Consider the following 27,445-nt stretch of genomic DNA (forward strand, 5'->3'; position numbering starts at 1 on the left):
GAGTGCTGAGACTGCCCAGGGTATTTGGGTGAGGGCCACGCCACCTGTCTCAGGGCAGGTGGGACCTTCCTTCCCAGCTATGAGAAACTGAGCTCTCCAGGCCATTTCCAGACCCTCGGAACCACCAGGTCAAGATCAGAGTCCAGGGTGAGAATCTCCATCAACAGCTGCTGTTTTCCTTGGTTCTCGGGCGCTTTGTTTGAGGACAGGGGCCAGCCCAGAGTGACCAACTCCTTCCAGTTAACCTTAAATCTTACTGGTTCTAGCACTGAAAATCCCATATCCCTGGAAATCCCTTCAGTCCCAGGCAAACCAGGCTGCTAGTCACTCTAGCAGATCTAAACAGGTACAACTGAAGGGGGACAGTCTTTTTGAGAAAAAGAATATAAACTACAAATACAAAGTTGGGCTATGGAAGGCCCAAGTGTGAGCAAGGGGCTCGAGAACTGAAGCGTCAGGAGCTTCATGCTGATTGTCCTCTGCCACGGAAAGAGGTTCAACACTTTTGCAGCCAGGCTATACCGGGCATGAATCCACACTCTCTCTCACTGGCTGTGTGAGCCTGCACAAGTAACTTACCCTCCCTGTGCCTTAACTTCTTCCATTTGAAAGCAGGGACACTCACACCACACACACACAGCGTGTGGAGTATCCCTCTATCTCTCTCTAGTACAAGTCTGTTGACTGGCATTGTCCCATCATTTTGCAAAACAAAAGTTGCAGAAATGTCTACGCAATTTAAAGTGCATCTTTTCAGCAGACTCACAGATATACAGAATAAACTAGTAGTTACCAGTGGGGAAAGAGGAGGGGGTAGGCAATGTAACGGCAGGAAATTAAGAGGTACAAACTATTAGATATAAAATAAGCTACAAGGATATATTGTACAACACAAGGAATATAGTCAATATCTTATAATAACTATAAATAGCTTTAAAAATTGTGACTCACTATATTGTACACCTGTCAGTTCAGTTCAGTCACTCAGTCCTGTCTGACTCTTTGCAACCCCATGAACTGCAGCACGCCAGGCTTCGCTGTCCATTGCCAGCTCCCGGAGTTTATTCAAACTCACGTCCATTGAGTCGGTGATGCCATCCAACCATCTCATCCTCTGTCATCCCCTTGTCCTCCTGCCCTCAATCTTTCCCAGCAAGAGGGTCTCTTCAAATGATTCAGCTCTTCACATCAGGTGGCAAAAGTACTGGAGTTTCAGCTTCAGCATCAACCCTTCCAATGAATATTCAGGACCAATTTTCTTTAGGATGGACTGGTTGGATCTCCTTGCAATCCAAGGGACTCTCAAGAGTCTTCTCCAACACCACAGTTCAAAAGCATCAATTCTTCAGCACTCAGCTTTCTTTATAATCCAACTCTTACATCCATACATGACTACTGGAAAAACCATAGCTTTCACTAGATCTACCTTTGTTGGCAAAGTAATGTCTCTGCTTTTTAAAATGCCATCTAGGTTGGTCATAACTTTTCTTCCAAGGAGGAAGCATCTTTTAATTTCATGGTTGCAGTCACCATCTGCAGTGATTTTGGAGCCTAAAAAAATAGTCTCTCACTGTTTCCAGAGTTTCCCCATCTATTTGCCATGAAGTGATGCGACCAGATGCCATGATCTTAGTTTTCTGAATGTTGAGTTTTAAGCCAACTTTTTCACTCTCCTCTTTCACTTTCATCAAGAGGCTCTTTAGTTCTTCTTCACTTTCTGCCATAATGGTGGTATTATCTCATATCTGAGGTTATTGGTATTTCTCCCAGCAATCTTGATTCCAGCTTGTGCTTCATCCAGCCCAGTGTTTCTCATGATGTACTCTGCATATAAGTTAAATAAACAGAGTGACATTATATAGCCTTGATGTACTCCTTTCCCTATTTGTAATCAGTACACCTATACCTTATATAATTTTGCACATCGATGTCAATAAAATAAAAATTACTGTTATAACTTTTCAAAAAATAAATAAATAAAATGCATCTTTCCAGCCACAGGGCCAAGCCAGAGGGGATTGAACAAGAAAGGTTTTGGTTAATGGGGCCTAAAAATTGCCCAACGTTCTAGGACTGCTCATTAACCTTCTCCTTGGCCTGAATCTCTGACTCTTGCTAACAGTAGATGGAGGGGGGCTGCTACAGGGGGATGGAGGAGGGGTGGTCTGCTCCTGTCAAGACCCTCAGGGAAGAACTATTGGGACCCCAGTCAGGGAGGCCTCTCCAGTGAGAACACAAAGTAGGTCTCTTCTGTCTGTGGATATACCCTCCCAAGGGCATCCTGGAGAGTGACCAATCCTGGGACTGAAGTGTCCACCCTGTATACCCTGTGAATGTAAGGGAAACAGGCTGCTTCTTCAACCAGAGGATACTGTCAGAGCAAGGAAAAAAGGGTCCAGCCCAGGGAAACTTATCAGCAACCAGGAAGGCTCCTGAGCGTGTTTCTCCCAGTTGTCAGCATCCAAGGCCCCCACAGCAGTGCCTTGCTTTGCCCAAACATCTTCCAGGGACAGAGAGCTCACCCCTCCTGGGACAGTCCACACCTGTGTTGGCCAACTCTGTTAGCAAGTCTGTCCTAGAGTGGGGTTCCGACCTGCCTTCAAATAGTTCACCCCTCCTTGCAAGGCTTTCGTGGCTTTGCTGCTTCTGCTACGACTGGGCACAGGGGATGGGGAGGGAGGTTAGGCTGTTGCCTGGCAATATCTACCTCCCAGCTTAGTAGAGATTTGAAGGCCCTCTTTGCTGTCCACCACACATGGGGACCCCCGCTAGTGACCAGACCAGTAATCAGACCCTCTGGGAGAGCTGGCCTGGCTTGGTGGGCAGAATAGGAATGGGTCGAGATCTCAGAGAGGTGGTCCTGATAACCCCTCACAATCTGCCCCCTTTTCCTACCACAACCCTCCTCTTTGTCTTTTAATCTCCTCCCCCTCCCCACCCAAGCCTTCAGGGACACATCCTTGGAATCTATTTGGGTTTTTAAGGCCATGCCCTTCCCAAAGTCCATGCACCCCTTGGTCTCCCCTGCTCTCATTTCTTTTAGAGTCTAGCAGGCAGCATCCTCCCATGCTGAGGATGGGCGATTTCCCTGCCATTGTTTGACAGTCGGGCTCCAAGAAAATGACAAACTCCCTGAAAGTCACAGAGGAAGTTCGTTAAAAAGGAAAACTCCAGTGGAGCCCGGCCCTACCAGGACTTGGCGACCCACAAAAAGCCCCCGTTTTCCAGTGCCCTGCGGTCCTGTGGTCCCCTCGGCTCCCGCGCAGCAGGCCTGGGGACAGGGGCACTCTCGTCCCCCACTCCCGCCCCCCTGCCCTCGCCCCCTGCTGGGAGCTGGTTCCCCTCAGCTCTGCACCCACTAATTGGTCTCATTAGGAGGCGGGCGGGCGGCTCCAGCGGCGCGGATCGGAGCTGTGTCATCCGCTTAGCGCCCTCGCACCCCCGCCCGCGCCCCCTCCCGCCGCCGCCTCCCCCATCGTCAACTCCGCACTGGTCGTGCGCCCAGGGCATGCTCCGCGCTCCGGAGCCCGGCCTCGGCTGCGGGGAGCCGCACCACCCGCCCGCAGAGACATGGGGCGCGGCGCGCCGGCCGTCCCGGCCGTGTGGATGCTGTTCCTCAGCCTGGGTGAGTGGCCGCAGGGTCCAGCGGGACCCGATGGGGAGGAGAAATGGGTGCCAGCTCCATCCGGGTGACCTAGGGACAGTGATAGACCGTTTGCTTCCCGAGTGGGACGGGGGACGGGGACGCGGACAGAGACTGGGCGGGGGGTACGGGGAACCCCTGCGACTCTTTACTGCTTCAGGAGCAGCTTTGGCGGCTGCAATGGGGGCTGTGGGAGGGTGTCCCCACTCCCCGTGTGACCTTGGCCAGGGACCTGTCCCTCTCGGGGTCGCGGTTTCCCAGTCTGCCCACCGATAAGGCTGAAATCGGCCGCTGCCTAGGTCCCAAACAGCCCAGATGGTGCGCGTCCCTGACAAGTCCAGCCCAGTCCGAGCCCACGGGAGGCGGTCGCCGCGGGACCTAGTGGGTGCCCTGGGGTCGGGGAGGGGAGTACCAGCCTGCCCGCTTGTGGGGCCAGACAGCGCGACCACGCGGGTGCGAAGCTGTCCCCCCGCGTTTCCGGCTGTCCTCTGTTCTGTGTTCTCTCCCTAGCTCAGGCCAACTTCGCCCCCCACTTCTTCGACAACGGGGCGGGCAGCACCAACGGAAACATGGCCCTGTTCAGCCTCCCGGAGGACACCCCGGTGGGTGAGTAGCCCTGGCGCCCGCCCCGCACAGTCTCCCAGAGGAGGGACCCACGTTCCCCTGGACACGGGGACCGAACCCGTGACGCCTCCGGACCTATCGAGAGGCCGAGCGCCAGGCGGCAGGCGCTCCCGGGGCGCCCGGTTTACGCTCCGAATCCCCCAGGGCTGTAGCGGGAAAGATCTCCACGCAGATCTGGGAAAGATCTCCAGTTCTAGAGATCCAGCCGCAAGCCCAGAGATATGACCAGCCCCAAGAGGCAGGCGGAGGTGCCCAGATCCGGGGCTCCTGACCCTCTGTATTTATGACCTTGAACAAAGCACTTACTCCCAGAGTCCCAGGGCTCTAGGCTTTAAAACGGGCCCAAGAACAATGAATTCACTGGGATCTGCAGAGATGGGGGAGGAGGAGGGGGATTCGCACTTCCTCTCCTCCACTGGATGGGCAGAATTAAGGGCGAGGGCCGTGTGAAAGGAGCACCTGCTGAGAATTCTCTGAAGAACTAGTCCGTGGAGAGCGGTGCTGCCCTTGGCTCTCTGCTCCACCTTAATGACTCCTCCCTTTTCCCTCCTCCCCCATCTCCAGCCTTGGCTCCAGGCAGAGGCCCTAGAGTTAAACCCAGTAGCCCTGAAGCCCTCTGTAACCTATATTCTAGATCACAATCTGTAAAGCAGGGGATACTAACCACTAACTGATAGTCAGGAAGAATAAAGAGGAAGAGAAGGAAGCAGCCAGCGGAGGTGAGGTCAGCAGCCAGTACTCAGCATGGCCCCTCTGTCTTCTTCCAGGCTCTCATGTGTACACCCTGAACGGAACGGACCCCGAGGGAGACCCTGTCTCCTACCACATCAGCTTTAACCCCAGCACTAGAAGCGTCTTTTCAGTTGACCCCAACTTGGGAAACATCACCCTGATTGAAGAGCTGGACAGGGAGGTATGAGGACCTGGGAGGAGCATTGCCTGCCAGGGGTGCAGACGGACGGACCTCGGTGGGCTGGAAGCTTCCGTCAAAAGCATCCTTGGAGAGGTCTCATAAGTCACAGAAAATTCAGCCAGCAGATCAGGGCTGGAAAGACTGGTTTTTGGTTTTTTGTTTTTGTTTTTGGAAGGACTGGTTTTAAGGGCAGGTCTGACTTGGATAAAACTATATCCCTCTATGCACTCTGAACCTGTGGGTGACAGGCTGTGTTTCCCTTGTGAGACCCCATACCAGGCTGGTGAACCAGCTGCCTGGACCCCAGCTGTGGGGTGCTGCCAGCAGACCCCACCAGCCCAGAGAAGGGACACGGTGGGTCTCAGATGCAGCTCTGGGGACACAGCAAAGGAGGTATGACTGTGCTGCCCCTGCCTGTCAACCCAGGGGAGGACAGGGGGACCTTGACACCCCTCCTCACTGAGGTCCCACCGTGTCCTGGGGAGGGTTTGAGACACCACAGACCTGGATCTCTGAGGAACCGTAGAATACAGAGCAGTGTAGCAGAGATGAGGGGAGAAAGAGGAAATTTTTTAAAAGGATGAAACACCCCTTCCTGCGTCCCCCAGCACACCAGTTAGCATCTCTCCTCATTCTAGTAGGAGGGTGCGTATTCTGATTGCACCCAAGCCCTCTGGGTTTATGAGAACTCCTGATGGCTTAAACCCCAAACCAGGTCTCAAGCATGAGCCTGGCCAGAGGTAGCGGAGGAAGCTTTTGGCCACCCTGCACTGCTCCAGGGCCCCTCTGATGTGCCCAGCTCCAGGGGTCCTCAGGGCACCTCCAACTGACTCCTGGACCCTCACTCTGCGCTTGCGCTTCACAGAGGGAAGATGAGATTGAAGCCATTATCAGCATTTCCGATGGGCTGAACCTGGTGAGTGCATGCTGCAGCCAGCCCCTGCAGCCTCTCCCTGGGTCTGAGCACTATTCCCTCCCCCAGGGGCTGGGGATGGGGGCTCCCAGCTGAAGTCCAACAAGTTCTGCCCCAGTGAGCTCATAGGAGAGAGGGGACGGAAGGGAGAGAGCGGAAAGAGACAAGACCTGTCCTCTGCCCTTCTGACGGAGCACCCCCACATTCCTCAAGCAGCATCTTCTCAATCCCGCCCTCCCCTCCCTCTCCTCCGATCTGGCACTTGGCTCCATCCTCATCACACAAGCTGAATACCTGGGCAGGCATCCCTCCTCCCTCAACTCTTTCTACACAACCTCCACTTTCACCAATCCCTCTTTAATGCTTCTCAGATAATCCCAGGGGCTCCCCTCCCTCCAAGGCTCCCAGACCCCAGTCTGGAGCCCCCACTGTGCAAGAGTCCTGCCTGGCCACAGTCCCCCAGCTCAGAAGATGCTACCAGCTGCTCCCCACTACACTCAGGATGGAATCCTAGTTTCAGAGACTGGCATTCAGAACACCCTCAGCCTCACCACCTTCTCTCCCGCATTCACCCTAACACATTAACCCTAAATCTGCTTCCATTCTGTTCTCTGAACTCACCAGGCCTTTCACTTTGCCTTTGCCCATGCTGCTGCTTCTTCCTGACATACCTGCCACCCGCTTCTCCCTCTCACCCGACGACTGGCTTACTTCCCAGGCCTTCCTGGTGTCCTCTACTAGCTGGGTCAGATGCCTCTTCTCCGAGCCTCTGGATGTGGCCACCTAGACCAGTGCCTTTACCTAGGCTGGGGTGCACGGTGCCCCCAGAGTCGTGCAGTGCAGGCCCCTGCCCTCAGCGCCCAGCATGTTGCTGTTGTCAGGCTGAAAGATAACACACTTGTACAAGCTGACCTTTGCCCACCACTCCACCCTGCAAATTTCACACCGTCAGACAGAACACAGCGCGTGGCATCAAGTAGTTGCTTAATAATAATATGTGCTTCATGAATGATCAAAAGAGGGAAGGAAGAAGGGGGGGGAAGGGAGGAGGGAAGGGGAGAGGGGGCAGAGACTACACCTGGGGTGTTAGAGGCTTCATCACCCAGAAGGTCTCACTGTCCCAACTCCTGTCCCTTTTGCCTCGTTTCAGGTGGCAGAAAAAGTCACGATCCTAGTTACTGATGCCAATGATGAGGCGCCCAGGTTTATCCAGGAGCCCTATGTTGTCCAGGTTCCTGAGGTGAGCGAGGGGCCCCCAAGCAGTGTTGATGCACGCCCACCCAGACCTGTGACCTGTCCTCTGGGCTGACCTGTAGCCTGGCCAAGGGCAACCGGGCTCTGGAGGGACGAGCCCCCTCCATCACTCACTAACCTCTGGAGACACCTCCCCTCTGTGTCCCCCCACCCCCATTGCCATCCCCTTATACATTCATTATTATTCCAAAGGGATGTTTATTTACCATTTTCCATTAGAATTTTAGTGTACTCTTATTGTGGAAGTGTGAAATAAACAGAAAATTAGAAAAAGAAAGAGTTTCAAAAACCACTCTTAATCCCTTCAGCTTGAGACAGCGTTGTTAAATTTGAGGGGATTTCCTTCTCGTCAGTTCTGTGATTATAGTTCTTGTTTTCTGTTCGTTTTACATAGTTGTGACTGCTAAACATATGCTTTCTGTAGTCTCTTTTTCACTGAATTTATAGCATAAGCGTGAAGTTGTAATCGTGAAGTTGGGGTAACTAACATTCTAATAGCTTTCCTTTAATAGCACATTCCAGCATTTACTGAACTGTTCCTTTATGTCTGGATATTAAAGGTGCTTTAAATTGTTGCCATCGTAAGAAACATCAGACTCTGAACTTAAAAGTTCCTTTTCTCTAATGGGAATGATTTGAAATTGCTAGGTCGAAGCATGGGTACTTGTGAGGTGTTGTCAAATCGATTTTCCAGAATGGCACCTATTTGCCTTTACCCTGGAATGTGGGAAAGGGTATGTCTCTTGGTTCCTGACCCACACTGGGGATTCTTGCAGTTTTAAATGTCTGCCAATTCCGTAGGAGAAAGCTATTCTTTTTGGCTGTAAGCTGCATGTGTGTGATCCCTGGTGATATTGAATATGCCCTTGTTTATTAACTGTTTCCAGTCATTTCATATTTAAGCCCTTTGTCTATTGGGAGCCCTAGATTTTTCTTTCTCGTTCCCTCCTTTTCAGAAGGAGGACGTCTGTTTGTTCCCCCTTTCCTGACCCCACTTTGACTCCGGTGTCTCATCTATCGAGGCCCCTCCTCCTGTTCATGCTCCCTGGGTCAATGACCGCCTTTCACCTCTTTTTAGCCCTCAGTCCCCTGACCCCGCCTTTCCACGCCCCCGCACCCCAGCTCCCCGAGCAGCTGTCTCTGCTCCTGGGGCTCACCCTCTGTGGCCGTGACCCCTCAGGACACACCTTCTGGGACCAGTATTGCCAGGGTCCGCGCAGTGGACAGGGACACAGGCTCTGCGGGGAGCGTCACCTACTTCCTGAAGGTAAGGTGGGGCGCTCAGGAAAGAGCCAGAGGCCTGGGCTGGTGGGGACACCTGGATGGCCTCCACCTCCATCCGTCAGGCCCGTGCCTCAACGATTCCCAAAGATTATCACAGGTGGTGCGTCCGATTCCAACGAGGTCTCAGTAAACTCAGAGGTGGGACCAACAAGTGGGGACCCGAGACTGGCCTGAGCAGAAGCCTTCTTCCCCTGACTGGCACATCCTGGCTCCCACTAAGTTGACCTGCCTTCCTTTCCCCAGATTTCAGGACCTTCACCTCACCACCGGTCAACCCCTTCCCCAGAAGATGACCCGGGCACTTGGTACCCACACAGAGTAAAAGAAACCTGTCTGGGCCTAGAATTGTCAAGAGGAAAAAGGGAAGGGGAGGCAGCTCTCAGGAGGAGCAGAGCTGTGACACCCCCTCCCCACCCTTGTCCATCCAATCCACTCTGTTAAAGGCAGAGACCCCACCCCGTATCTCCCGCCTCTCCCCCAGCTCCTCCAGAACCCACTGCCTCCCTCCCACAGCTGCTATTTCCACAGCTCCTCCTCTTCTCTCCACATTTAATCTCTTGCTTTCACAATTTTCAAGGCAGTATATCTCAGTGGTTAGAAACCCTGGAAACAATCCTGGGCTCCACTGGTTCTGGAGAGATCCCACCACTTCCCCTGCACGGGGGTTCAAGCGTTATGTGACTTTGCCTGCTCCCTTTCCTCATGTGAGTGGGAAAGGTGAAACCACATCCTCATTGGATTGTGAGGATTGTGTGCGTACGTGCTAAGTCACTTCAGTCGTGTCTGACTCTGTGCAACCCCGTGGGCTGTAGCCCGCCAGGCTCCTCTGTCCATGGGATTCTCCAGACAGGAATACTGGAGTGGGTTGCCACGCCATCCTCCAGGGCATCTGCCTGAGCCAGGGATCAAACATGTGTCTCTCATATCTCCTGCATCGGCAGGTGGATTTGTTGGCACTAGTGCCACCTGCGAAGCCTGTTGTGAGGATTAAACCCATGAAAAGCTCCAGCAACAGCTCTTGACCTTCAGTGACCCCTCTTCAGATCAAAGATCACCTCTTGTCCCCACCTGACCTCCCCCACCCCCACCCAGATACGGCCTGATGACCCACAGTCACTTAATGGTGGGGTTGGACGATCCTGAAGGTTCTGTCTGTCTCTACGACTTTCAGTCCACACCTCCTCTAGGTCAGAGCATGCTGCTGATGTTTCCACCTGGGAACTCTGGGCCAGAGTTTAGTCCCGAGCTGGGCCCTGTTGTTTTCTAGCTGAGGCCTAGAGAAAAGCTGAGGCCCTGCTGGAAGGGAACATCTTGGTTGGACTGAGGGCGGGGGAGAGGAAGCCCTGAGCTGCAGGAAGGGGGACTCTGGAGACAGGAAAGCCTGAGAGCCCTGAAGTTGCACCTCAGCCCCTAGGTCGGAGTTCCTGTGACAAAGGATGGTGAAGACTCCCTTTCAGTAAGCAGAGCGGGTGTTCCTAGGGCCAGCCTGGGTCCCACCCCAAGGCCCAGCCTGCTGCTCACTCTTACAGAATCCGCACTCCACCAAGTTCTCCGTGGACCGCCACAGCGGTGTGCTGCGCCTCCAGGCCGGGGCCACCCTGGACTACGAGAAGGCCCGGGCCCACTTCATCACTGTGGTTGCCAAGGTAACAGAGAGGGAGGAATGGGAGCATCCCGGCTGTCCTCAGCCTCCGTCGGGGGAAGCTGCCCTCAGATGGGAGCAGTTAGGTTCTATGATGGAGGGTACAGACGGTACCATGGGGGCGCGAGTGGAGCTGCCACAGCTCGGGATCTGTGTTGAGCGGACCCTGCCAGACACGGACATATTCTTCAGGGATGCTGGTGTCTGTGGGCCGGGGAGGGCATATTCCCTCCTGGGAGAGGGCGTCTGCCCCCTCAGGACTGACAGGCCAGCCTCCCCTCTGTAGGCTCAGTGTCCATACCCTCACATCCCACACAGCCTGGCCCCTGGGCACGTCCGTTTATCCAGGCTTGCCCATCCCGCCTCTTCCTCTCTGTATGACCAGTAACCCACTCTGAGTCTCAATTTCCTCATCTGCCCACCCCAAAACTTGACTAAATTCCTCATATTTCTAAAGTGTGTGGTGTAGGGTTTGCAACTCAGCAAGTGCTCAAATGTGACTGCTCATCCCCTCGAGGGCAGGAAACCCCAGCCTTCTTTCTAAGCCCCAGGTTTTCTTTTCCAGGAAAGTCCAGGCTGGTCACATAGGCCACAGGGCACCCCCCACCCCCGCCCCAGCCTGTGTCGGGAGGCCTGAGCCAACTCTGCCTGCCAGTTACCCCACGAGGGCTGGCTTGCTGGGCGCACACTTCCATGATGTATCCTCAGGCATGGGTCCACCTCACATTCTCTGAAGATTCTCAGGAGACTTTGCGGCTGGGCTCCTGGCTGGGAGGAGAGATTTTGGCTCTGACCCCCTCCTCCTCTGCTACTCTTCAGAGATGATGTCCCTGGAGAGAAACCTAACCCTCTTTCCAAAGGAACGCTTTTGAGCAGCTACTGCACACTGGCTGAAGACCTTCATGCATTATCTCATTTAATTTTCCTAACACATGTAGGAGGGGGAAAATTATCTCTAAGTGGCATAGAAGCAAACAGAAACAGGGCGGGCAGCTGGCCTCGAGGCCAGTCAGTGGCAGGAGCCAGATTCCATGGAAGTCTGCTCGACTCTGGAGCCCAGCCTCTCTTCCCTCTCTGATCCTGCTACAGGATGGCGGGGGAAAGCTGCGAGGGGCCGACGTGGTGCTCTCGGCCACCACCATGGTCACGGTCAATGTGGAGGATGTGCAGGACATGGCCCCTGTCTTCGTGGGCACGCCCTACTATGGCTATGTGTATGAGGACACCCTTCCGGTGGGTAGCTGCACCCCGCAACCCATGTCACTCCAGATGCCTCCTGCCCTGTCCTTTGCGCTGCCCGAGGGTCCCCCTGGTGGAGATGGTTAGGCTCAGCCCAGGCTCGCTTGCCTGACTCAGGCCACACACAGGCCATCTTGCATTGGGAAGTGTAAGGGGAAGAAGCAGCTGCTCGTGCGTGGAGCACCTATTGGGTGCCAGGGCTGTGCCAGGCGTGTCTTCACTCATCCACATTACCCCAGCCTGGCTGCAAGTGTCAGCCCTTCCAAAGGGCTGAGAAGAGAAGCTGGGAGGAGAGCTGACGGTTTGGTTTAGAGGGGACCTTTCCTACACCTTATGAGAGGTGAGGTGCCAAAATTTTCCTTCCTTTCCTCCAGGCCTGTAGCCTGAGGCCCCTCAGGCCAGTAGTTCTCCCACAGTTTGCTGCTGAATCACCCTGACCCTTGTCAGACATCACATGTGGGCCCAGCACAAAGGCTATCTTCAGCCTCTGCCCCTTTTGGCCTCTCAATTCCCAGTCCTGGGCCTCGCATCCGAGGGCCGGCCTACCCTCCACCCAGGAGCCGACACCATCCTTTACTCAGCCCAGCCCATCTCCCTACCCCACCCTTTTCCCTTCGCCTGACATGTGCCCGTGGGCATAGTGCCCCTCGTCTTTCTCAGCTCAGCCCAGGCGCCACTTTCCCCTCGATGGTGCACCCATGTGTTACAATACCCCCCAACCAGACTATGAGCTCCCAGCCAGCAGGGGCCAGGCTGGAGTCAACCCTTACATGGTTGGCCGCAGTTCCAGAACTCTCCATGGAATGGAAAAATGGAATTGCATTCTCCAGTCTCACTTCCTCAATTTCTGATTATTACCAACTTCGTAAAACAATAAAAACAGTTGCTGAGCACCACTCATGTGCTAGGCCCAAGTAGAGAAACCACCTTTCCAGGAAGTTGGCAGTTGAGTGGTGGAGAGGGACACAGAGTTAGGGAGAGAGAAAGGCAGGGCTTCCCTCGTGGGGGCCGTAGAGCAGAGCAGCGAGAGGCCCAGACGGTCCTGCTGCGGAGCTAAGGGGAGAGAGGTGCCGGGAATGGGGGGACAGGACAGTCAGGAAGCAGCCATGAGGATGGGGAGGCCTCTGGGGCGAAGGGTCTGCGTAGGGAGGTCAGGAGAGGGTGGCAGGCAGGGCTTGAACAGGGCTTGCCAGTTGGGGCAGTTTCCCAAACCCTGTGAGCAGCTCCTGCAGCCACAGGACAAAATCCTAGTTCCTGGACTTTGCATTGGACCCCCTCTGCCTGGCCCCTCTCCGCCTCTCCCTTCAGGTGCCTCTGAAGGCCAAAGGCAGATGAGGCAGCAGGTGTGAGGCTGGAGGGTGGCCGAGAGAGGCGAGGCTTGAGGGTGGTGTGTGGGGAAGGAGGCGTGTAAGAGGTGTGAGGAGGAGGCCCAGGCAGAAGCCCTGAGTGTCCCTGGGCAGCTGCGTGCCAACCCACGTGGGGGGCAGGCAGCGGGGCTCAGGCTGTCCCTCCAGCCCTGGGAGGCCGGGGGCTATGAGCTCCCTGTAGAGCAGGGATGGGGCCTCGCAGAGGCCTGACTCTCGAGTGGGGCGGCACCTCCCTCTGTGATGGGGGCAGTATCTGGGGAAGCGAGAGCCCCAGCACCCCCCACCCCGACACTGGCTGCAGGCAGCTGCTCCTGTTCCTCCCAGGGCTCAGAGGTCTTGACGGTGGCTGCCATGGATGGAGATCGGGGCAAACCCAACCGTGTTCTCTACAGTCTGGTGAATGGTGAGTCTGGGGCTCGTTGCTGGGCTGTAGGTACAAATCCCTGGGTGAGCAGAGTGAGATCCCCAGTCTTTCTGGGTCCCAGTTCTATAGGCCAGAAGTACAAGGTGCATGGAGAGGAGAGGCTGGGGCCCTCCAGGAGGCGGCACGTCTCTTTGGGCATCTGCTCTGGGCCCTGCTTGTTGTTATGTCCAGTAACAGGGAGAGACGCACTGGGTGGGCAGGGGCAGTGGTGTTACTGAGAGCAGCGCAGGTGGGGCCAGTTCATGTTCCCACACGCTCATGGGCATCTGCTCGTTGATAGGAAGGGGTGGCGAGCTTTCTTACACTCTAAATTACTATGGCTTTTCCTCATTCCTTTAAATGTTTTGGCTTAGAGCATATTATTGAATTAAGTGAGTTAAATACAGTGATGATTCCGAGCATCCTGAATACTCACCCTGTGTATGGATGAGAAAACTGAGGCCCAGAGAAGCTAAATCACCCCAAGTTCCCACTGGGTTTGAGTCTGCTGCCTCCTTCCACAATCGGGCTATAACTGAGCAGGAGGAGCCAGCTCAGGGAGGGCTCTTCAGCCCTCAGCAGCTGGTCCCCTCCAGGGGCCACCACACCTGATGCCTGGTCCCACACGCCTGGTCCCACACACACGTACACGTCTCTATGCTCTCACTCAGACACCATCACTTCTTCTGACCCTGTCCCTGGGACATGCCTGGTGCACACTCCCCTTCCAGCAGCTCACACACGTGCAAACGTGCCCACTGTCACAGACAGGCTTCTCTGCCAGGCATGCAGACCCCTGACTGCCTTCCCTCCCCTCCACAGCTGCAAGCCTTCACACACCTCCCAAGCACCCAGCCCACCCCGTCTCCTCTCCCATCTTCTTGCCCTTCCCGCTATTCCTTCTCCTCATCCAGTCTTTTTCTTCCTTCTTTGCATTATTTTGTTTCCTCCCTCCCCCGTCTCTCATCTCCCTCCCTTTGTACCTATTTCTCCTTTCTCTTTCCATCACACCTACCCACACACCACACATGCATGCATGCATGAGAGAAGCAAAATACTAGGGAACCTGGGAGCCGGAAAGTAGTGACTTGAAGTCCTAGCTCTGCACTCACTGTGTAACCTAAGACAAGTTACTGAGCCCCTCTGAGCTCAGCTTCCTCACTGGCAAGACACGTATGATAATACAGGAGACTTGAATGAAATACCCTGTGAGGCCTGGCACAACTCCCCTGTGCCACCGTGTGGCCTTGTTCAGAACTGCAGGGCACATCTCTGTGACAGGGAGTGATGGAGCCTTTGAAATTAATGAGACGTCTGGAGCGATCTCCGTGATGCAGAGCCCTTCCCAGCTCCGGAGAGAGGTGTATGAGCTGCATGTTCAGGTACCTCCCTCGATCTTTGCCCTCTCCACCAAAGGTGATAAGATCCTGGCTGCCCCCCCTTACCCTTCAGGGCCCGCAGTCAGGGGGAGGATCTAGATAGTGTTTCAGGGAACACCTACAAGAGGTGGCACCTGGTGTGGGGAGCTGAGACAAGGCAGAGAAGGTAGGATGGGAGCGGCAATGCCTTGAATGTGGGCAGGGCCCGGGAAGCAGAGAGGTGTGGGGAACATTGGTTGGTTGGGGCAGGTGGAGGCATTGCAAGCGAGGGAAGCTTAGTGAGCCAAGGCTGGGGGTGAAAGCACAGGATATACCAGGGGCACAATGAGGAACAAGTGGGACTTTAGCCAAGGGTCCACATCAGCCTGTAATGGAGAAACAGTTGGACCCCAAGTGGGGGACAGAGGAGCAAAGGCTCTGAATACGAGGTATGGATTTTTCCTGCAAAGGGCCAGCTTTGTGGCCATGCAACCTGTGATTACTCAGGGACCGCAGTTAGAAGCATCCTGCGCTGGGCTTAATGTTTTGTTCTTGCTGTCTTGAAATTCTTAGCAATTTTCTAACAAGGGGCCAGCTATTTTCATTTTTCACTGAGCCTGCAGATTATATAGCTAGTCCTGCCCAAGAGCAGTGAAGAGCCATGGTAAGGTTTTGAACGGGATCGGAGTCTTGTAAAAGCTCACTCTGACTGCTGACTAAACTAGAGGGATTCTCAGATTCAGAGAGCTTGGCAAACAAAGATTTCCAGGGCGCACTACGGGGGATAGGAATGTAGCGTGTCTGGGGGAAACCCAGGACTCTGCATGTTTCGAGCTCCCAGGTGATTCTGGCACTAGTCCTACCCAGCCTGGCATCTGAAAACGCTGGTTCCAACTCGGGTTTGAAGGGAATCAGATGAGGAGCAGGGCAGCAGAGCCACCAGCCCAGGTTATAGATGGTGGGGGCCCCGGGGGGTGAGGGGAGGTGGGATGGGGAAAATGGACAGGCTGTCAACTATGAAGGAGGCGGATGCCACAGAACGTGGCTGTGAGGGGTCAGGGAGAGGAGAGGCGGGGAAGAAGCCAGTGTGGTTCCACACCATCAGAAACACACGGGGGGAGGCAAGTTGAACAGGACAGGCAGGCTGCGTTTTGGTGCCTCGGGGACATTCAAATTGAAAATCCAAACCTGAGTGTACAGGTTTGAGCTTCAGGGGAGACAACACCCACATGCAGGTAGCTGTGAAAGGCTAGGAGGGAATGAGACCACTCAGAGGAGGGCTGGGGGGAGAGAGGAACCACTAGCTGGGAACACCGCTGCTGGAGCATCCAGCTGGGAGGAAGGGGGAGGAGCAGGTGAAGGAGAGATAGGGTGTCAAGGCCAACCTGCAATGTGGAGCCACATTAGCCGAGGGGATGGAGCACTTTGGAGGCTGAGGGAGAGTGGCCGTGCCACGTGCAGTGTGGGGATCGGCGTGAAGCATCTGAGTTGGGGACAGGGAGACAATTGAGTGGGAGGAAAGAAAAGGAAGCAGAGGATATAAGTTCTAGAAAAGAAGAGTGGGACTTCCCTAGTGGTCCAGTGGTTGGGACTCCACCCTTCCCATGTGGGGGTCATGGGTTCCATCCCTGGTCAGGGAAGTTCCGAATGCCTTGGGATGTGGCCAAAAATAAATAAATAAATAAAATTTTCACTAAATAAAAAAGAAGAGTTATGAAGCAGCTGGTGTATGGCAGAGTGGAGTCCAGGAGGGTAAGTAGAGGACAGTAATTTGAAGACCAGAGCTTGCTTATAGGAAAGGGGGAGGAAGCCCTTCCGTGTGAGATTTGCCACATGTCCGTGAGGTGCCTGTGGACACTCAGCCCTGGCTTGCCGGCTGTATCAGTCATCCACTGCTGCATCGCCACACCTGCCTTCCCTGCAGCCTCCCCCTGGCAAGCAAACACAAGGGCAGAATATGGCAAAGCTAGGGTTTGAACCTATGTCTGGCTACAAGAACAGGGCGGTGTTCTTGTTCTATGATGCAGTGGAGAGAGCGCTGACTAAAGAATCAGACACATCTTCCTTCCCCCAGCGACCACCTGAACCCTCTCGCCTCATCTGTAAAACAGGACTAGTAATAGCACTATACTAGTTTCCTAGGACTGTTGTAACGTATTACCACAAACTTATTGTCTTAAAACAACACACATTTAAACATCGCAGTTGCTGTGGGCAGGAGTCTAGGGTCAGCTTAGCTGGGTCCTCAGTTTCAAGGTCTCTCACATGGCTGCCAACAGATATTCAGCCAAGACCGAGTCCTCATCTGAAGGCCCAGCAAGGAAGAATGAGCTTCTGGGCTCACATGGTTATTGGTGATGTTTACTTCCTCTCGGGAGGAAGTAAGAACCATGGTTCCTCTCCAGCTGTTGACTGGAGATCACCATTAGTTCCTTGAAACATCAGAGAAACTGTCAACAGAGCTGTCTGCTTTGCTAGAAAACAGAAGTTATGGTCTAATCTAATCACAAAATGACATTTCATCACCTCTGCTATATTCTATCAGTTTGAAGCAGGTCCCTAGGCCAAGCCACACTCAAAAGGAGGAGATTACAGGAACTTCTCTGGTAGTCCAGTGGCTAAGATTCCATGCTCCCAGTGCAGGGGGCCCAGGGTTCAATCGCTGGTCAGGGAACTAGATCCCACATGCCTTGACTAAGACCTGGTACACCAAATAAATTTTCTTTTTTTAAGAAAAGAGGAGATTACATAAGGGCATAGATACCAAGAAGCAGGGATCACTGGGGCCATGTTGGAGTCAGCGTGCCACACAGCCATAGCCCCCTGTCCCCACCCAGGTGACTGAGGTCAGCTCCGCAGGGACTCCAGATGCCCAGGCCATGGTGCCTGTCACCATCCGGATCGTGGACCTCAACAACCATCCACCGACTTTCTATGGGGAGAGTGGACCCCAGAACAGATTTGAGCTGTCCATGTATGAGCACCCACCCCAGGGGGAGATCCTTCGGGGCCTCAAGATCACCGTCAATGACTCAGACCAGGTATGTGGTCCTGCCCTCCACCTGTCTTCCTACAAACCGCCGGGGACCAAGGCCCAAAGCTGAGTCTGCCTGAACCTTTCCTGCTGATGTCACCGGAGCTGGAGGGTCACAAAATGAATGAGGCAAGAGTGGGTAACCAAGAGGGAGAGGAGGGAGACAATCAGAGACTAGCTGCATGGCCTAAAGACATCCATGATCAATTAAAAAGAAAAAGCCAGTTGGAAGAAAAGCCCCTCTTGGAAGTTTCCTGGTAGCCTAGTGGTTAGGATTCCCGGCTTTCAGTGCTCGCCCAGGGTTCAACCCCTGGCTGGGTGATGAAATCCTGCAAGCTGTGCATGAGGCCTTAAAAACTGGAAAAGAAAAGCGCCTCTGTGTCTGACCCTCCAGACACTGTGAATGTGTCCCATTGCCTCCTGTGCCCAAAGCAGGGCTGGGCTTTCTGGGCTGCGTCCTCGCTTAGTCCTTGTAGTTCACTCACCTTTTCTGATTCTTGATCACCTCTCCTAAGAATACTTACTAAGATACTTACCTCCCAGGGTCAAGGGCATGCAAAGTCTCCTTGCAGAGCACGACTCTATAATGAGGTTCATCCTCATTCATCTTCCCTGTTTCTTCTCTCCAAACGGTTGTCCAGGGAGCCAATGCCAAATTCAACCTGAGGCTGGTGGGACCCGGGGGCATCTTCCGAGTGGTCCCGCAGACAGTCCTGAATGAAGCCCAAGTCACGATCATTGTGGAGAACTCCGCCGCCATTGACTTTGAAAAGTCCAAAGTGTTGACCTTCAAGGTAAGTGATGCTTGAACGGCGGGGAAGGGTGTCACAATAGTACCTAGATTTATCCTTGAGAGGTCTCTTGTCACCCCTACCCCTCCTAGCCCCACTCTTTTCCTCTGCTCCTCCTTCTGACTTGGGGAGCAGCGAGGAGAGGAGGAGTATGATACGAGAGCTCTCCTCTATTCCACAGCCTCACTGAGCTCCAGCATCTAACTACAACTCTCCCCAGGAATGCAAGGAGGAGGGTGGTTCAAAGAAAAACCACCCATGTAATGTGCCATATGAATAGACTGAGAGAAAAAACTGTTTGATCATCAGGAGACATGTTTCCTTGTTTGCACTCGACATGTCAATTGTTCTGTTAAAAACTTTAGCAAAGGAGGAGAAAAGTTCCTTTGTATTGGGAATTATTCAAAATAATAAACACATAAAAATAATGTGTATTTACATAAATATGTAAATAAATATGGGGGTTGACCCAAAAGTTCATTGAGAATTTTCCATAAGATGTTGGATGTTGTGGAAAAATGCAAACAAACCTTTTGATTAACCCAATAGTAATTAAAAGGAAAAGCACTTTGCTGATATTAATTTAAATTGTTATAAGTATTTATAATTATACATGCATACATACTGACAGCTAGCATCATCCTTAAAAGTGAAATTCTATACAACATTGTTAATCAACTATACTTCAATAATCAACCAATTAAAGTGAAATTTTAAAAGCATTCTTTGAAGTCATGAACAAAACGTGGATACCTGCTCTTACCAATATTGTTTAACACTGTTCCTAGAATTAAACGTTATTCCTAAATAAGAAAGGAAATAAAAGGTACAATCATTAGAAAGGAAGAGATAAACTTATCATTGTTTTTAGATAATGTGATTGCTTGCTTAGAAAAATCTAGAAGAAATAACCAAAACATTGTTAGATACTGCAAAATTGTTAACATGATGGGTTATAAAATTAATACACAAAATCTAATAATTTTCCTGCATTCCAAAGAAATAGCAATGAGAATAATGGAATTATAGATCACTTTTATAAGAACAACTAATGGATAAAATTCCTAAGAGTTAACATAACAAGATTGGAGCATATAAATAACACCAAAAAAAATGTACAAATTTAACAAAAAGATAAAAGAAGGCGAGAAATATAAAGACAAATCCTGTTCAAAAATGCAAATTCTCATCAGGTTAATAAAGAATCCAATGCCACTTCAATTAAGTCTTACCCAAAATTTCCTAGGGGAGGACGTAGGGGACTTGACACAATTATACTGGCTTTTATCTGGAGAAACAAACCGATAAGAATAGTCAGGGAATTTGGGGAAAAAAAGAGTATGAGGCAAGAATTTGCTCTAACAGATATTAAATTATATTATGAAGCAAAGTCGCTTTAAATTGGAAGCAAAAAAAAAAAAAAAAGTAATATGCAAACCAATGGAACAAAAGAAACTGGTTCCAGTGCAAATGGCCACTATAAGGAACCGGGCATTGGGGTTAGTTGCAGGGGGGATGATGTTTGCCTTAGAGGTGCCCCCTGCAGGTAGTGGCAGGAATAGCTGGCTGGCAGCAGAGAAACTGGGAGACAAGGCAGGTGGGGGTGCAGGGGTGATACAGGATGTGACAGGTTCTCTGCAGAGCAACTGCCATCCAGACAAGTCTTCCTTTTCCTTCCTTCCCCAGCTCCTGGCCATTGAAGTGAACACCCCAGAGAAGTTCAGCTCCACGGCGGATGTCCTTATCCAGCTCCTGGATACCAATGACAACGTCCCCAAGTTCACCTCCCACTACTACGTCGCCAGGATCCCCGAGAATGCCCCAGGGGGCTCCAATGTGTTGGCTGTCACAGTGGGTTGAGGGCTGCCCCAGGGACTGGGGTTGGGGTTGGGAGCCCCACTGAAGGAGGGTCTTGTGAAGTCAGACAAACCTGTTTGTTTGGTTCGATAAACCCACATTCACTGGCTGTGTCCTTGGACAAGCTATGTGCCCTCTCTGAGCCTCAGTTTTTCCTTCTGTACAATGGACATAACAGCACCTCACAGGATGATAATGAGGATATGTAATGAGAAGTAGAAGGCCTTCCAGATCTGGCTCCTCCAACTGAGGTGAAACTAGGGCTCCAGAGCAGGCCTCCAGTTCTCCCCAGCTGGACAATCCTCCCAGCCCACCCAAACCCTTGTGTGGCTGTTGAAAGCAAGAGCTGCCAACGTGCCCTGACAAAGGGACCGGGGCCACTGGGAGCTTTCTCTCTTTCAGGCCGTGGATCCAGACACAGGTCCCTGGGGTGAAGTCAAATACTCCATTTATGGATCTGGGGCAGACCTGTGAGTAGATCCAGAAACCCAGTCAGGGCCTTGGGAAAGGGATTTGGGAGGCTGAGGGTGGAGGAGGATCTGTGCTGAAGGCAGGAGGAGCCTGGGCTGAACAGGACCTGGGCTGGGGAGGTGAACCTGGGGGCCGGGAATAAAGGGCAGCTGTAGAGAGCCCAAGGCAGAGGTGTGGGGACACACCTGATGAGGTGAGTCTGAGAGAAGTAAGGTCATCACAACCTGGAGCTGGGGCTTCTGGCCTCCGGGGCCAGGCAAGCAGTGCTGGGCTAGGGAGAGAAGGTCACGGGGAGAGGGAAGGGCTGTGACTCGGGTGAAGTTCAGCATTGATAGTTAAGTAGATGAGTGGTCCTGCCTCCCTGCGTCAAACCGTGAGGATGTGGAGAGGAGCAGGCGAGATGCTCAGAGAAGCTGCCCAGTGCATCGCGGCGCCTTCTTGGAGGCGGATCCTTGCTGAAGGCACGTGTGTGCACATGTGTGTACATGTGCGTGCTTCTACACACCCTTGCCTGCACTCTCTGTGCCCATCAGCTTCCTGATCCACCCATCCTCTGGGATCATCTACACCCAGCCCTGGGCCAGCCTGGATGCTGAGGCCACTGCCAGATACAACTTCTATGTGAAGGCGGAGGACATGGAGGGCAGGTACAGCCTGGCCGAGGTGTTCATCACACTGTTGGATGTCAATGACCACTACCCCCAGTTTGAAGAGAGCGTCCAGGAGAAGACAATGGTGCTGGGGACCCCGGTGAAAATTGAGGTGAGCTCCAAAGGTAGCCGAGCTGTCGTCATGGCTTGTACTTGGCCGTGTACTTGGCCAACTCCAGGGCCCTCGGAGCCTGTCCTCTTCCTGCCCTGCCCCAGTGGGCTTAGTAGCTTCCTGCCTTAGTATCTCGGGCCCATTGCGGGAGCCAGCCACCTGTCCAGTACTGTCTGAGAGGATCTGTGGCCCCAGTGCTGGCAGCTTGTGTGTGCTTCTGGCTAGAGCCCCCTGGGGACCCTGCCTTCAGGCTTTGCAGGAGTGACTGGCCTGGGGAAGCAGGGTCTCACGGCGTTTCCCCATGTGAGCATCCGACAGGCTAGAAGCCATGACTTAGCTCTGCAGGCGGCCCAGCATCCAGCTGTTGTATCCAGAAGCTGCTAGCCAGAGGCCCAGAACCTGGCTGGAGATGCTGCTGCCTGCCGGGCCCCTCCACCCTCTCACTGCGGAGTGAAGGCTGGCCTCATCCCTCTGTGGGCACCAGCCACATGACGATGCCAGGCTCTGCGTGAGCCCCTGACTCTGGCCGTCCTGGATCTGGCACTTCTGGAATCACTGTGGCTAACTCCTCCCTGCTCCCCCCAGCAGCCACCAGCAACCCCCACACCAGCAGCCTGGCTTGTGCCCCTGCAATGCCCACTCCCTACCTCTCTGTCCTTGCTCTGCCCACCCCCGGTGTGGCACTGGCCAGGTGTGAGCCTGGCGCCCGTGTCTAAATGTCCATCATTCTTAGACAAAAAAAAAAAGCTTTGTTCCTGCAGTGGCAAGTGGCGCTGTGGCTTAAGAATTTCTTTTCAAATATCTTGGACTCCTGAAATAGGCAATGGTTTTTAAGGTACTTTATATACCCCTAACATCCCTGGTGGCTCAGACGGTAAAGCGTCTACCTACAATGTGGGAGACCCAGGTTCAATCCCTGGTTTGGGAAGATCCTCTGGAGGAGGAAATGGCAACCCACTCCAGTATTCTTGCCTGGAAAATCCCATGGACAGAGGAGCTTGGTGGGCTACAGTCCATGGGGTCGCAAAGAGTCGGACACGACTGAGCGACTAAACTTTGTGCTTTTTATATACTCCTAGTGGCTCAGATAGTAAAGAATTTGCTTGCAGTGAAGGAGATCTGGGTTTGATCCCTGGGTTGAGAAGATCCCCTGGAGAAGGGAATGGCACCCCACTCCACTATTCTTGCCTGGAGAATTCTATGGACAGAGGAGCCTGGAAGGCTACAGTCCATGGGACTGCAAAGAATGGATATGGGTCACGAAGAATTGGACATGACTTAGAGACTAACATTTTCACTTTTCACTTTCACTATATACCCCCATCCCCACCTCCACCCAGAATTAAACTCTAAGAAAGAAGATATTACTGCCACTTTACAGATTAAAAAATAGAGACTCAGGCAGGTTGCATGTTGGGTTGGCCTCAGTTCACACAGCTGTCTGCCTGCTTTCACAGCTCTGCCTTCCCAACATGGAGAGAGCATGAACCCCGAAACCCAACAGGCTTGACTCTGGACCCCAGCTCCCCTCCTTCTACCTCTCCATCCTTAGGCAAGACACTCAGCCTCCAGGCTTTTTGTTTCTTACCAGTACTGACTTGACTAGGCTTGTTCTGAGATTGACAGTACACGTAAATAGCCAAGCACAGACCCTGCCTCATTCAGTTCGTCTCCCAGCTCCATTCACTCAAAATAGGATTAAGACCATCTCCCATCAACCCAGCAAACTGCATATGACCTGTCGGTTTAGCCAGGGGACACAAATGTGACCTTCAAAGTCCAGCCCCGCCCATCCCTCCCTGAGTACAGGCCACAGACCAGGACGCAGAGGAGCCCAACAACCTGGTGGACTATTCCATCACCCACGCGGAGCCGGCCAATGTCTTCGACATCAATGCACACACAGGGGAGATCTGGCTCAAGAACTCCATCCGATCCCTGGATGCCCTGCACAACATCACTCCCAACAGGGACAGCACGTGGTCCCTAGAGGTGCAGGCCAAGGACCGTGGCTCCCCATCCTTCAGCACCACGGCCTTGCTCAAGATTGACATCGTAGACACTGAGGTGAGTATGAAGCCCATGTCGGGGGTTGATCAGAGGCCAGCTCAGGCCTCCCTGCAACATGGCCAGAGAGAGAGAAAGACCACCTTCCTCCAAAGACACCCACCCACCGCTCACAGAGACTACCAGTGCCATCCAACGCACAGGCTTTGACATCAGGTCGAAATACCAGTTTCAACACTTTGTAGCAGTGTGACTTTGCCAAGTCTTTCCCTTCTTGTGAAATGGGACTCACGATGCCTCCTTCACTTGCGAGTTGAAAGGCAGAAGTAAAATCATGTGTGGTTCTCAGCTCAGGGTCTGGCAGGAAGTCCTCCCTTAAGAGGCTTCTGATACACTTGGGCAGATATGACCCCTCCCCCATCAAAGGAAAGTAATGCCACTTAAAACAGGAGTTCTTTATCCAATCCAACCTGCATTGTATTTTTTTCTCTTTGCGTTTTTCTTTTCCTGGAATGAAGCCCATAGTTCTCCTCAGATTCTCTAGGGGACGACTGAGCCCAGAAAGCTTAAAAACCATCTGGCCTAAGGGAGCTCAGGGCCCCTGCTCTGTCCTCCGGGGACCAGGCAGGAGCGGCTGAACTCACCTCTCTTCCAGATGCTGTCCCGAAGCCCCATGGCCGCCTTCCTGATGCAGACCAAAGACAATCCCATGAAGGCCGTGGGCGTGCTGGCTGGCATCATGGCCGTCATCGTGGCTATAACCGTCCTCATCTCCACTGCCACCTTCTGGCGCAACAAGAAGTCCAACAAGGTCCAGCCGGTGCGGCGAATTCTCCGCAAGCGGCCCAGCCCTGCACCCCGCAGCATCCGCATCGAGTGGCTTAAGTTCCGAAGGACCAAGGCCACTGACAAGTTTGTGCTCAAAGAGGCCCCTCCCAACGAGAACTGCAACAACAACAGCCGCGGAAGCACACCGCCCCCCCAGGCCCCCGCTCCCCCTCCACCGCCCAGCGCGGCCCCCAGCATGGGCCAGGCCCCCTGGACGGTGCCTACCGTCTCGGGCTCGCTCGCCCCTCAGCAACCCCAACAACCATCACCAAAACCCAGGGCCGTGGCAAAACGCAAGGCCATGGGAAGCCCCGTCCAGTCAGCTCTGGTCTCTGAGCTCAGGCAAAAGTTCGAGAAGAAGAATGTACAGAGCAAAGCTTACTTGTAGACTGTGTCCTGTGGCCCCCCTCTCCCACCCCAGTTGCCCTGATGCCTGGGCCACGCTCCTTAACTCTGCTCCTTACGGTCACCCCTGTTTTGTACAATGGTGTAACCCCCATAACCAGGGCTCTGAACAATGCCTTGGGCAAAGGATTTATTCCTCTGGTTACGACTGCAATTGGAAAATACTTCCCCATCACACAGCTCCTCGGCACATGTGCAACACTCTGCGCAACAGAGACTGGGCGGCAACAAGGAGCCAGATTGATGTCTTCTACCCTCCAACTCCAGACCTCACAGTGTCACTTGGGTCCTGCTGGGGCCCCAGCTTTCTTAGTTCCGGAGCAGAGCCCTGGCCACATGTGACAAGGTTGACTAGCGCCTGGATCCTCAAGCTTCCAGCTAAGAGCAGGAGCAGAAAAAGCTTCAGGGGCTGACTAAGGCTGAGGGTCAGCAAACCTTGCAGGCTGTAGGAAACCAAATGCAGCTAGAGAGGGTGAGGATGCACTGAAAACTCTTGTCGACTGTGGGCCTGTGCCTAAAAGCCATTGGCAGGTGGAGGATGGGGTCTGGGCAGAGACTGTGAGCCCCTGCTATGCCCACTCGGGACCAGGGACACGGAGGTATGAGAGGGATTCTGTGGGAGTGAGGGCAGCTGCCCTAGCCAGGGCTGCCCTGGGCCCAGAGGTGGCTGGAGCCAAGCTGGTTGCCCCAGAGACATCCTCAGGAGCAACAGGTACCCTTAGGAGCTGTCCCACTCAAAGTCCTTGAGGAGACAGAGCAGGGCTGAGATCTGGGGAGACTTCTGTTTTTATCCAGCTCTTCTGCTCACGTGCGATAACCTTGGGAAAGCTCATCCTCTTTCTCATCTGGAAAATGAAGAAAGTGAATCAGCCTTATTCACAGGTCTGGGGTGAGGATCAAAGCAAGTAGTAGTGATGAGGGCTTTAACCAAGTGCAAAACAGCACGAATAGGAAGCATTTTTCCCCTGGCCAGTTCTCCAGGGTACAGCTCTTCCACAAAGTATTAGGAGCCTCCCAGCTGTTCTGCCAAGCACCCCCAGGAGGCGCTGTGCTAGGGGTAGGGTGCTGCCACTGATCCAAGACGGCTGGAGCTGGGCCATGGCATAGCTTCCCCTCCACATCTCCTCCCCACCCCCACCTCCCCCCAACTACATTCCCCGTGCAGCCCAGGCCAGCCACTGTCGGAAAGGACCAGAGCTGGGCCACACAGCCAGCCGAAGCTCCATCTTGCCAAGATGATGAAAATGAGTTCCCAAGAGGGAGGGTGATCACCAGAGGTCACAGAAGTTTGGCGGCAGGAGCCCGATTTGAGGGCTCTGGGCTCCTTAGCGTGTCCCTCTAGTTGGGCCACACCTCCTCTGCTTGTGACCACCGCCCCCAGCAGAGATCACGTGCAAGCTTCTATTAATGCAAAGAAGTTCCATCTGACTTTAAGGTCACTTGCCAAGAGGAAATACAGATATGTGCCTAGAGAGAGAAACGGAACAGTTCTTTGCATTTCACCCCACTAGCTAATAACCCCTCTAGGATATGTCTGTGAATTTAACCACAGATTGTATGCATATGTAGTTTTCTTGATTTCTGAGTTGGTGTTTGGAGGTGTTACTCAGATGTGCTGATGTGCAGGCTCCTTGCTGGGGTTTCTGCAGTCCACAACCCACGGTATATTAACAGCTGGGCTCTAACAAACTAGGAGCCCAGGCTGAACAAATGGGTATGGGTTTCAAGACTAGGTTGGATCATGTTTGTCCTTCACAAGGAATGCAGCATCCTTACAACTTGCATGTGGTCAACCTTTTTTGTAAACGATCAATAAAATCTGTTAACCAAAAGCCAACCTGACCTTCAGCTTCCTGCCTTTTAAAAGAAAAATTCTGCCACTCCTGCAGCATGCAGGATCTTAGTTTCCCAACCAGAGATCAAACCTGCGCCCCTGCATGAGAGCACAGAGTCTTAAAAACTAGACCACCAGGGAAGTCCCTCTGGATCCCTGCTCAACATCAGTGTTAACTGACTTGTAGAGGCCAATCTTCCTGACAGCCAAGACTGGCCTGCTGCCTGGATCTTTTAGTGGGTCCATCCCCCGACCCCCAGATCCGACTGTGGGAGGCTGCAAAAGTTTGCCCAAATTGCCATGTGTACATCTCCAACAACAACGCATTTGTGGGGCTTGTCTACCTGAGTAGATCATGGCCAGGATGGGGCTTTTCTCCCAAGCAGGACAATCCGCAGCAGGGCTCCCTGGGGAGAAATAGGGTCTGGAGCTAGAACTAATTATCCCAGCCCAGTCCAGAAAGGGCAGGTATGGGCATAGAATCCCATACATGGAATCAGTGTCGTCTCTGGGACAGTAGCACTGGGCTGGAAGTTCAGGAGAGCATCAGGGCCCAAGGGTGGAGAGTTGGCGCTCCAGGACAAGCCCAGGAACTTGAACCAAGGCAGAGTCAATCTTGGAAACTAGGCACATGAGCAACTCCTGTGCTGGAAAGTATGGGGAGAGTGCCTCATTGCCAGCACAAGTCGTGTTGAGAAAGAGGAGGAAGATACGGTGGACCCTTAAGGGACCAGCAGAGGCACTGGAGGAGACCCCAGGCCAGTGGGAGTGAGTGTGGGCCAAGTGCCACTGCAGGGAATGGGGTGGGGGCAGGGG

The 27,445-nt window shown here is 53.3% G+C and overlaps 1 protein-coding gene across 1 annotated transcript; it reads left to right on the top strand.

Annotated features, from left to right (window-relative positions):
* Positions 1 to 3,394: 3,394 nt before the first annotated feature.
* On the top strand, positions 3,395 to 26,632 carry CDHR1 (cadherin related family member 1). The gene is made up of 17 exons (XM_020893450.2): positions 3,395 to 3,625; positions 4,154 to 4,249; positions 5,035 to 5,180; positions 6,046 to 6,096; positions 7,244 to 7,333; positions 8,528 to 8,614; positions 10,161 to 10,277; positions 11,363 to 11,506; positions 13,204 to 13,282; positions 14,564 to 14,664; positions 17,478 to 17,681; positions 18,316 to 18,468; positions 20,152 to 20,316; positions 20,725 to 20,792; positions 21,327 to 21,555; positions 23,365 to 23,622; positions 24,218 to 26,632. Exons 1-17 carry the CDS (start codon positions 3,571 to 3,573, stop codon positions 24,776 to 24,778), a joined length of 2,604 nt encoding a protein of 867 aa, XP_020749109.2. The 5' UTR covers positions 3,395 to 3,570; the 3' UTR covers positions 24,779 to 26,632.
* Positions 26,633 to 27,445: the final 813 nt, after the last annotated feature.

This window comes from Odocoileus virginianus, chromosome 7 (assembly GCF_023699985.2).
Source record: "Odocoileus virginianus isolate 20LAN1187 ecotype Illinois chromosome 7, Ovbor_1.2, whole genome shotgun sequence".
Classification (NCBI taxonomy): domain Eukaryota; kingdom Metazoa; phylum Chordata; class Mammalia; order Artiodactyla; family Cervidae; genus Odocoileus; species Odocoileus virginianus.